Source organism: Pteropus medius, unplaced genomic scaffold (assembly GCF_902729225.1).
Source record: "Pteropus medius unplaced genomic scaffold, Ma_sr-lr_union100, whole genome shotgun sequence".
NCBI lineage: Eukaryota > Metazoa > Chordata > Mammalia > Chiroptera > Pteropodidae > Pteropus > Pteropus medius.
The window spans coordinates 12,040,391-12,053,009 of NW_024354502.1; the positions used below are offsets into that span (position 1 = coordinate 12,040,391).

General features: G+C 29.8%; 1 protein-coding gene across 1 annotated transcript in view; it reads left to right on the forward strand.

Annotated features, from left to right (window-relative positions):
- Positions 1 to 12,619, forward strand: part of CSMD3 (CUB and Sushi multiple domains 3) — a 1,005,898-nt gene that overhangs the window by 703,723 nt on the left and 289,556 nt on the right. The window contains exon 24 of the mRNA XM_039853604.1: positions 11,117 to 11,273. Within this exon, the coding sequence (XP_039709538.1) occupies positions 11,117 to 11,273 (157 nt within the window). The remainder of the gene's footprint in view (positions 1 to 11,116; positions 11,274 to 12,619) is intronic.

Below are 12,619 nucleotides of genomic sequence, written 5' to 3' on the forward strand. Positions count from 1 at the left end.
TGGAGAAGAGCCAGTAATATAATTTGAAATTGATTTTGAGAATCCAAGAGAAAGGCTTAAGAGAATCGATGTCATATTTATAAAAATTAGATAGTTGAAGGACTTGATTAATAACATTCTTTTAGAAGTATGATAAGAAGGTTAATAATGTGTTGAAATTGTTGTTTTCTAAGATGTATTATTTTCAGGCTTTTTTCTAACCTAAGTATGTCTTTGAGAATGCTATTTCTAAGGGTCTGTTGTTAAATTTTAAGTAATTTTGTGAGCTGGTTGTTATACATAGTCATTATTAAAAATTAAATTATATTACAATTAAATTACAATTATATTAACTTAAATTATATAAAAACAAAGATAATAAATAAATACAACTTCTCATTTCCTAATTAATTTGCTACTTTTATTATCTTTGCTTTTTAGGTTAGTTATGTATATTGTATCACAATCATGGGACTATTATATCAGAGCGTACATCTCTTTCCAACTCTATATTCAGTGGTCTTACCTTGATAGCTTGATATTGGACATAGTAAGAATATTTACACTGCAGAAATTGACAAACACCACAAATCCTGACTTAATTTATTGTTTTGCTGCTCATTATCTATAATTAAGTATAATTGGGTTGTGTATTTAGCCATTATAGTGTTAATAGCACTAAAATTTGAGAAAACATCTTTCCTAGTATTTGAAAACTATTATTCAACTTAACAAAAAAGTTACTCATATCATTTATAAACCAGTGAAGTTGTGATATAATATTATTTTTGATGCTTCACTTTCATCTTGTTAACATTAAAAAATCAAGCAGTGTTCATTTAGGAATCACTCATTCGTCTTTTACAATTATAAGTTGCAGATAAAAGTTGGACAAAAAACACTGAAAGTATTCTGGAAAAAATAAATTAGATCTATGGAATTTCCAATAATGAATATTTTATTTAATAAATGTGTGAATATATATATATATATATATATATATATATTCACACATTTATTAAATAAAATATATTTAAATATATATATATTCACACATTTATTAAATAAAATATATATATATATATATTCCAGTTTTTTTGAGAGCTGATTGTTAAACATTTTCTAGCACACCAGTGAGCTTATATGTCTACCACATATACAAACCAACTCTGCTTGTTCAATTCTTTGTTTTCTCTCTTCTCAAACCACTCTATAAATATTTATTAGTATAAAGTGCTGTTTTAGGCCTCATAAAACCATTCTTTCTCTCCCATACTGAAGATCATACAAGTGAAATGATTTGTTACAGGCCATACAGCTTTAATGGTAGAATTGGGACTTTAACTTTGTTATATAAACACAAAGCTAATGCCCCTGAAAAGCTAACCCTTCATTGTGTCCCCAACTCCCTCACTAAAATGTATTAGCTCTTATAATTGAGGACACATTATATAGCTATTTCAAAGACATAAATATTGAATACAAATGAAAGTTCTCGGCTCTGCTTCAGTTTATTTTTGGAGAGAACACAATAAGGTTTAGAATATAGGCCTTTCTAATTAACCATTGTAAAAATGATTATTTTTCATTCAAAGTTTGACATCTTACATTGTTAGAAAAATATATTTAAATTTCCAAGTCAATCTGTAAAACAAATAACCAAAAATGAAAATTCTAGTACCCATGAGCAGGAATACTTTGAAGGTTTGTATGATTGTACATATGTACGTATATAATTTCTCTCTTTTGATTTTACTTTTTTAAATACTTTCTGCTCTTCTGTTTAGATAACATCTTACTTGCTAATCCATTAGAGAAATAACTTAGAATTTGCCTTCTAATTAAACATGTATTATAAAATTAACAACAGTTTTGAGTGTTGATATTCAGGGTTTGACCTTTCAGATCTAGGAGGGTCTCTACACAACAACTGATTTGTGTAGAGACCCTGATCCATCACAAAAAGTTTGATAATCGAAACAACAATATTAAGTTCAAGTCTGTTCTAGTGTTAGACTAACAGGTTACTTGCAACCTTTTAACAAATTAGAGTTTTATCAAAGAGTTTCATTAACATTATAAAAGCCCTTAATGCCTTTTATGATATTAATTCTTAAGTCAACTTGAAATTCTACATTTGACATAAAAGTAAGTCGTCTTTATCTGAATTAGGTGCTAAGTAACTGAGAATATTTTTGTGGAGAACACCAAGAGTTCTTTCTCATCCAACTAAAAAATGGAATGTTATGCAGTCATCTTATTCTTTTATAGCTTTCTAATTTTTTAAAAAAATAAATATGGATTGAGACATATGCTGAAAAGGATAATGATAATTACAATAATCTTGAAAAAAAAGAAAGCAAAATAGTCCCAAATAAATAAAAATATCCTTAAAGATGCTGATTTTAACGAGAGTAGAAATATAAGAAGTAATAATCTCAAATAGAAGTCATATGATTCTGATCAGACCCAATAATCTCTCTGTACAGTAAATTTACTTGTATATGAAAGGTACATTTTGTTTGTTTCATTCTCTTTTTTTGTATGCTTGGATTCATGTCTACTTCAAAAGTAATTTGTTCATTTAGCTACACTGAATTGTCCTTCCTCCTTGCATTTATATTTCCATATGGATTTGAATGCATTTGAAGGATTTTATTTACAATTTAAACAGCACTGACGATCATTATTGTAAAACTTCTCTTTTTAAAGATTTCCTAATTAACACTTGCTTTTTATTGAACTTAGTTATTTTATACATGCTTCCAAAATTCCTAGTTGAATGATCCCACTTCATTTTACTTTGTTGATTATAGTGGTGCTTCTATAGTATTTGTTTTCTATCTTTTAACTCTACATTGTTAAATAAACTGTAGTTAGTGAGTATTAGTGCTGAATTAGATCCTATCAGCTGGGTATAAGAAATTCTTTTTCTGGTATTAGTTCTTTCTTTGTGCCTTATCTTTCAGTGGTTATTCTTAAAATTATTTCTTAAAGTTTATTTTTTAAGTATACGTCTAGCTTAAAAAAATAGACTCCCATATAAATATGTCTCTCTTGTAACAGACAATATTGGATTAATTTTTAATTTTTTCTTTGTGTTAAAAATAATGTCTTAATTTTTTTGATTATATACAGCATCTAACACAACATGTGGAACTAAACATGTTTTGAATTATTTCGTCACTTTTTACATTATAAATAGGAATGATTTTTTTAATTTTTATTTTTTATGAGTTGACATTTAATATAATTTTATATTAGTTTCAGATATACAGCATATTTGGTAGACATTAATATAATTTACAAAGCAATCCTCCCCAATTAGTCTAGTGCCCACTCAGCACTATACATAGTTATTACACTAGTATTGACTTTATTCTCTATGCTACATTTTACATCCCTGTAACTATTTTGTAACTACCAATTTGTACTTCTTAATTCCTTCATTTTCACACAGCCTCCCAACCACACTCTCATCTGGCAATCACTAGTTCATTCTCTGTGTCTTTGAGTCTGTTTTCATTTTGTTTGTTCGTTTATTTTGTTATTTAGATTCTACATATAAGTGAGATCATATGGTATTTGTCTTTCTCTGACTTATTTCTTTAGCATAATTCCCTCTAGGTCCATCCATGTCATTGAAAATGGTAAGATTTCATGTTTTATGGCTGAGTAATATTCCATTGTATATATGCATAACCTCTTCTTTATCCATTCATCCATTGATGGGCACTTGGGTTGCTTCCATATCTTGGCTATTGTAAATAGTGCTACAGTGAACATAGGGATGCACATATATTTTTGAATTGGTGTTTTGGTTTTCTTTGGGTAAATACTCAGAAGTGCAATTGCTGGGTCATAAGTTGGTTCTATTTTTAATTTTTTGAGGAACCTCCAAATTGTTTTCCATAGCAGCTATACAATTGCGATCCCACCAACAGTGTATGAGGGTTCTATTTTCTCCACATTTTCACCAGCACTTGTTTTTTGAATTATTAATGATATTCTGACAGGTGTGAGATGATGTCTCATTGTGGTTTTAATTTACATTTCTCTGATGATTAGTGACCTCGAGCATCTTTTCATATGTCTATTGGCCATCTGTATGTCCTTTTGGGAGAAATACCTATTCAGGTCTTCTGCCAATTTTCTAATTGGATTGTTAGTTTTTTTGGTGTTGAGTTGTATGAGTTCTTTATAAATTTTGAATATTAACCCCTTGTCAGATGTATCATAGGCCAATATCTTCTCCCAGCCAGTAGGTTGTCTTTTCATTTTGTTGATGGTCTCCTTTGCTGTGCAAAAACTTTTTAGTTTGATGTAGTCCCATTTGTTTATTTTTTCTTTTGTTTCCCTTACACAAGGAGATATCAGAAAAATGAATTACTAATAGAATATTGGAGAGTTTATTGCCTATGTTTTCTTCTAGAAGTTTTATGGTTTCAGATCTTACATTTAAGTCTTGAATTCATTTTGAGTTGATTCTTGTATATGGTATAAGAAAGTGGTCCAGTTTATTTTCTTTTCTTTTTTCTTTTTGCATGTATGCATCCAGTTTTCCCAACACCGATTATTGAAGAGACTGTCTTTACCCCATTGTATGTTCTTGCTTCCTTTGTTACAGATTAAATGACCATATAGGTGTGGATTTATTTCTGAGCTGTCTGTTCTGTTCCACTGATCAATGTATCCAGTTTTATGCCAGTATCATGCTGTTTTGATTACTGTAGCCTTGCAGTATAGTTTGATATCAGGTAGAGTGATACCTCCAACTTCGTTTGTTTGTTTTTTTTCCCCTCAAGATTGCCATGGCTATTCAAGGTCTTTTATGGTTCCATACAAATTTTAGGGTTATTTATTATATTCTGTGAAAAATGCCAATAGTAATAAAGACCACATTGCTTTGGGGACATTTTAATGACATTATTCTTTCTATTCATGAACACAGTATTTGCTTCCATTGACTTCTGTTTTCAATTTCTTTCTTCAGTGATTTATAATTTTCCAAGTACAGGTCATTTGCCTCCTTTGTTAAATTTATTCCTAGGTATTTTATTTTTTTGATGCAGTCATAAATGAGATTGTTCTTTTAATTTCTCATTCTGATAGTTCATCATCGGTGTAAAAAATGCATCCAACTTCTAAATATTAATTTTGTATCCTGTTACTTACTGCATTCATTTTGTTCTAATAGTTTTTTTTTTTTTTAGTGGAATCTTTAAGGTTTTCAATATATATCATATGATATCATCTGCAAATAAAGTTGGTTTACTTCTTCCTTTCCATTTTGTATGCCATTTAATTCTTGTTCTTGTCCAATTGCTGTAGCTAGGACTCTCAGTTCTATGTTGAATAGAAGTGGTAAAGTGGGCATCTTTGTCTTATTCCTGATCTTAAGGAAAATGCTTTTAGCCTTTGCCAGATGACTATAATGTTAGCTGTAGGTTTGTCATACTTGGCCTTTATAATATTGAGATTTGTTTCCTCTACTCCCACTTTGCTGATAGTTTTTATCATAAATGGGTGCTGGATATTGCCAAATGCTATCTCTGTATTTATTGATATGATAATATGATTTTTATCTGTCAATATGTTTATGTGGTGTATTAATGTGATGTATCAATTAATTGATTTGTGGATATTTTATCAATCTTGTATCCTAAAAAGAAATCCAACTTGATCATGGTGTATGATCTTTTTAATAAATTGCTGAATTAGGTTTGCTAATATTTTGTTGAGGATTTTTGCATCAGTGTTCATCAAGGATATCTGCTTGTAATTTTCTTTTTTGTAATGACTTTGTCAGGTTTTGAAATCAGGGTAATAGTGGCCTCGTAAAATGAGCTCAGGAGCCTTCCCTCCTCTTGAATTTTTTGGAAAAGTTTGAGAAGAATAGGTGTTAATTCTTTGCATGTTTGGTAAAATTTATTAATGAAACCATCCATTCCAGGACTTTTATTTGTGGAGAGTTTTTTGATTATTGGTTTGACTTCATTAGTTGTGATGAGTTGGTTTAGATTTTCTGTTTCTTCTTGACTCAGTCTTGGTAGATTTTATGTTTCTAAGAATTTATCCATTTCTTACGTATAGTCCAATTTTTGGCATATAATTACTCATAGTATTTTCTTATAATCCTTTATATTTCTGTGGATTCAGTTGTCATTACTCTTTCATTTCTGATTTTATTTATTTGTGTTCCATCTCTTTTTTTCTTGACGTGTCTGCTTAAATATTTATCAATTTTGTTCATTTGTCAAAGAACCAGCTCTTGGTTTCATTGATCTTTTGTATTGTTTGTTTTTGTAGACTCTATATTGTTTATTTTCACTCTGATATTTATTATTTCTTTCCTTCTACTCACTTTGGGCTTTGTTTGCTTTTTTTATTCTAGTTCCTTAAAGTGTAATGTTAAATTGTTCATTTGAGATTTTTCTTGTTTCTTAAGATAGGCCTATATTGCTATAAATTTCTCTCTTAGGACTGCTTTCACTGTATCCAATAGATTTTGGGTTGTTTTGTTTGTCTCAGGGTATCTTTTGATTTCTTCCTTGATCTCATTGTTAACTCATTTATTGTTTATTAGCATGTTGTTTAGCCTTCATGTGTTTGTGTCTTTTTCAGGTTTGTTTGTTTGTTTGTGTGTTTTTTCTTATAATTGATTACTAGTTTCTTACTGTTGTGATCAGAGTATAGGCTTGACATGATTTCAGTCTTCCTAAATTTATTGAGACTTGTTTTGTGGCCTAACGTGGTTTATCTTGGAAAATGTTCCCTGTGCACTTGAGAAGAATGTGTATTCTGATGCTTTAAGATGAAATGTTCTAAAAATATCAATTAAATTCATCTGATCTAGTGTGTCATGTAAGGCAGCTGTTTCCTTATTGATTTTCTGTCTGGAAGATCAGTCCACTGGTGTCAATGAGATGTGAAAGTTCCCTACTGTGACTATATTACTGTTTACCTGTTCCTTTATGCTGGTCAATATATTTTTTATATATTTAAATACTCCTTTATGGGTACATAAATGTTTACAATCCTCTATTGGATTGATCCCTTTATCATTATTCAATGCTTTTCTTTTCTCTTATAGCCTTTGTTTTAAAGTCTGTTTTGTCTAAGTATTGCTATCTCAGCTTTTCTAAATTTCCATTTGCATAAAATACCTTTGTCCATGCCTTTACTTTCAGTCTGTGTGTGCCTTTTGATCTAAACAGGTCATTTGTAGACAGAGTATGTATGGGTCTTGTTTCCTTACCATTCGGCTATCCTGTGTCTTTTGATTGGAGCATTTAATCCATTTACATTTAAAGTGATTATTGATAAGTATATAGTTATTGCCATTTTATTATTTATATTTATATCTCCCTCCTCCTTAAATAAGTCCCTTTAACATTTCTTGTAATACTGCTTTCGTCGTGATGAATTTCTTTAATTTTCTCTGTCTGGGAAGCTCTTCGTCTCATTTTCAATTTGAATTGAAAGCCTCACTGGATAGAGTAGTTTTTATCATAGGTCCTCTCTTTTCATCACTTTGAATATTTCATGCCAATCCCTTCCAGCTTGGAAAGTTTCTGTTGAAAAATCATGTGACAGTCTTATGGGAGCTCCCTTGTAAGCTGCCTTTCTCATGCTGCTTTTAAGATTCTCTCTTGTCTTTAAACTTTGCCATTTTAATTATGATTTGTCTTGGTGTGGCCTGTTTGGGATCATCTTGTTTGGGACTCTCTGTGCTTCCTGGGCTTGTATGGCTGTTTCCTTCACTAGGTTAGGGAAATTTTCAATCATTATTTCTTCAAATAGATTCTCAATCCCTTGATCTCTCTCTTCTCTTTCTGGTACCCTGTATAGGAATGACTTATATGTATGGAGTGAAGTAATGGTTTCTAATATCGTTAAATTCTATTTTTTCATTACCACTGAAAATTTGAGAAAAAACAATATTACTAGAGACTTAAAAAAATATATTTCAGCAACCAATTTCTGCTTACTAAATTATATAAAGTAATTGTTTAGTTGATATTTTCTCTTTTTTGGCTGTTTTTGACAGACTTTTCATTCTCAAAATGTATCCACAGATGAAAGTGGAACTAATTGAATCCAATAAACATTTATTTATATTTATCATAGGAATTAAATTATATGTTGTTGAGAAGTAATGGAATTAAAAGGTAAATATTCTTTGGGGTTACCTTGACAACATTAACCACAAATAAGATCCACTATATCTACTCGTTAAGTAGTTTGCTTGTGAATATGTAGATCTAACCATGGGATTTATAAACTATATCATACATAGTCGTAAAACAAATATATTCAGAAGCAGACTTCTGAGAATATCGAACATTTTAAACTCATAGTCACAAAAGTTGTGTTTTACAATAAGCAATGTTTCCTTGCCTCTGAATTATCCCTGATTAATAGTATTCTTAAATGAAGAGTTGAATCTTATATAACCAAACAAAAAACATTCCTGAGCTAACAAACCTCAATATTTAGTTCACCCTTGTTGAAGACAAATACATGTTTGCTAGTATCTAAAACAGAAACTTATTTGTGTGATGAATAGATTCCTCCAGGAGTTCAAGATATTCCAGTATAACTTTAGAAAATTTGTCCATGCAGCTCTCAATTAGTACTCCAATACTCTTTAAACAGTCAACAGACATTTTTTTTTAATTGACCGAAAAACGTTTTAAAAAAAGAGTGACCAGTAAGATGTTTGCTATTAGAAATTCAATAAACGTATTGTCTTGAGCTTTAGACTCTTATTTCCGCTCTCTCTCCCTCTTATTTTCACCATCCTCTTTGTGGTAACACAACAAGTAAGCAAGCAGGTAGAGTCTGGATGGTGCATGTGAGGCTGTAGATTTCCTTAATCACAAAGGGAGAGAGCTGGAACGGCTTGGTCACTGGAAACTTAAGAATTTCTTTGCAAAAAAAGTAATGGGCAATATGGTTAGAAGTCTTGAACAAAAACTACATGTGTATAGCATGTTAAACAAAATCTTTGTTAGTTTTAGAGCACTTAAACTTGTATCAATAATAAGGCAACATAAAACTATAAATAGCTAAAGATAAATAAGCACATACTTAAGGGAATTCAGTAACCAAAGGGAAGAAAGATTAAGTTAAAGACATAATAACAGATGATATGCATTAAATTTGAACTATGGAAGCATTAAAAGTTAAATTTAAAAAAAAAAAATTTAAACATGTGAAATCTTAAGAGAGAGTGTGTGTAATTTAACCAATGATTTTAAAATTTATGATTTTAGCATAAGACCTAAATGAAAAGAGATTAATCACTACTGAAAATCTAGTTATTAGTGAGGAAGATCCAGTGGAAGATTTCCACAATTTGTATAGTGGAAAGTGATACAAATTTCAGAAGAGAAAAGATAAGAGAATTGCAATACAGTTTTGGAGACTGAATATGCAAATAATAGACATTCTAGGTAGAAAATGGATCAAAAAGATAGGGAATAATTAAAATTTAAGAAAACTCAAAAACGTTTCCTTCAGTTGAAGAAATCTTTGAATCTGCAGATAGAAAAAGATCATTGGTTTATTTGAATAATTCATATAGAAATATGGTGAAAATTTTTCAATTCATTTTATTAAATTAACTTAAACTTAACAATAAATCTTGATAATTTAAATTAAAAAAGAAGAAAAATATACATGAATTTTTGTTTACAAATTATAGAAAACATTCTAAATAGATTATGAACCTAAACCAACACTAGCACAAGAAAAATACATCATGAAAATTAATGTAATGATAAAAAAACTCCAATGTGTACCACCTAGAAATCTTCTCTTAGGCGACATTATTGTAGTAAGTACCACTTTTGAGAAACATTGATATTATGGTAAGATCACTGAATTAGGAGTTCGGTGGTATAAATTTTACTCTAATTTCAGGTCAGAAGTAAGATAATTTCAGTCCAGAGGCAAGTAAATTTGAGCAATATTTCTAAACTATTTCTATTTATTATTATTTACCTAAGGAGCTCCCAGCCCCAACTCCATGAAACTAAATATATAGAATAAGACTTGTCAGATAGAGTTGATCTTTGAAGGACCACAAATCATTATAATATCTAAGGCTTTGTGACCCTCAGGGACCAATTTTCATCCCTTTAGGGGTAATAACTGCCACATTGAAAATGCATACCTTCAAGGAAAAGGAATGATAACATGCATTGCTGGGAAACCTTCAGTTTAATTACTATACACATTTTGAAAAATAATTTGATAATACATAAACATTTTAGCCCACAAATACCATATTTTTAAAACTCTTACTGAAATGCACTTACCAAAAAATGAGAAGTTATATGTAAAAGTTGTTTATTTCAGCATTACTTTTAGTGGCAAACAACTTAAGTTCATTAATATGAGAATGATGCAGCAAGTCTTGGTAATGTCACACTGTGGAATACTATGCAGTGCTAAACTCCATATCTACTGACCTGAAGAGAAGTCTATAATGCATTGATAAAAGAAAAGCAAATTAGAGTGCAGTGAGAATTTGCACCTTGAGAAGAATGAGAAAGTTGGAGAGGTGTTTGGGAGCTTATCAATTTTGTTTTTGTATAGTTTTGTTTAGTTTCTAATAGGATTTACTCTCCTGACTTAATATTGTAAAAATATAAAGAAACGAGGTAATGTAAAGGATATGGATAAATTATAGAAATTGCAAAAGAAGCAAGTGTAATTTATATTAATCATGTTATTAGAAAAACAAATGTTTGGTTCCCTTGAGCAAGTTGCAGAAAAACAATCAGCCAACCAACCCTGGAAACCAGTCTTTCTCTAGGTATTCTCAATTTTACATTGTCTGCCATAAAAAAAGCATTGTTTTTATAATAAGAGCAAACGTTATATAATGTGAGTGCGAGTATTACTTAAAATCTATTTAGCTTGTAATTTTAAAAGTACCCATGTGAATCGTAACTCTTAACCCGATATTTGTAGGAATTAATATATATGTATATTTGTCCTTGGGAAACATGTAATAAACTGACTTAAGAAGAGTATAATAATTTCCTCTTTTTCATAGATATAAATACATCATCTGAATTGGTTATTATTGGCACATCTACATTTTAATTATAAATATATTTTGCAGATTTATGATGGAAAAGATAAAACGACTCATCTATTAGGTGCTTTTACTGGCGCTTCTATGCGAGGACTGACACTTAGTAGTACTTCAAATCAGCTCTGGCTAGAATTTAATTCTGATTCTGAAGGGACAGATGAAGGCTTTCAACTTGTCTATACCAGTAAGTATTTGGGAAGAATAAAGTTGTCAAACTCTGATGCTGAGTATTTATTAAATAATTGCGGTACACCATGTAAAGTGAAATTCAACATTTGACTATCAATTTACAATTTGTAACTCCCTTCTATATATCTAACTTTATTTGACCCTACCAACAACTCCATAAGTTGCAGATATTCTAACTGTTGCCATTTTATATTTGAAACAAGTAAGATTCAGAAAGGTTAAGTCATTTTAGCTTTGAACTTATTTATTCATGTATTATTTTAAAGTTGAAGTATTCTCCCCATCTAATATGTAAGTACGATTAAACTTTTTAATGGATAGAAATCCAGTGTTTGAACTCTTGCCTATAATTGCAACATACACACAATACGTGTGTAATAGTTACAGTTAGTCAGTCATTGATAATTAATGGATGGTTTCAGGTGATTTTACAATAAAGGGTAGCTGTTTTATTTTGTGTTTACTTTTGTGTTGTATTGCCTTATTAAAAATAAGTTTATACAAACCTATTTTGTTATACTTGTCAGCTATTCTGACAGAAATTCAAAGACAGAACCATAGGTATATTAGTTACATCAATTTTACACAAATTAAATGAATTTATTTTTACCAGTGCGATAATATAAGAAACAGATAAATTACAACAATGAACAATTAATTATATTTAAATTATATACTTACTTAGTTTCTACTGTGTGTTAAGACACTGTACCGAGAAAGTAAAGCAAAAGTAAAATTGAGGTAGTTGTGGGCTGTGTGTTTAATCAATAAAATTTAAAATCAAATCAGTTCTTAGAAGTTTAGAATACTCATTTAATATGGCAAAATAAATTAAGTAGCAGTATTCAGAAATCTTTCCTATTCGAATATTTGACAAAACCTAATGACCCCTTTAACTTTTTTCAGGGTATCAGATGAATGGAAAGTATTACAGAAATGAGAAATTAAAAAGGTTACAGCATTAAAGATATTCACATGGGATCCTAAAAGAAATTTGAATCAAATTATCATTTGTAAAAATATTCTTTCTTAATGATATGAGAAGTAGGAGACAAGAGAATATAATGACTCATTATATTAAAATACCCTAGTGTGTAATACTGACAGATTACTCTTGCTCTCCATTTATTTCAAGGTTTTTTCTAACTGTGCTTGAACTGTTACATCATTAACTTTAAGGAAAAATAAATCAACAAAATGAATGTTTAACACCTATTTTTAAATTTCCAGAACGGTTGTGTACAATGTGATTTCTTATGAAGTCCTTCCAAAGACAAATGAAAATCCAAATGAGTTGTGTCATAGATATTACTATGTGATGGACTAAAAGTAATGGCTTTA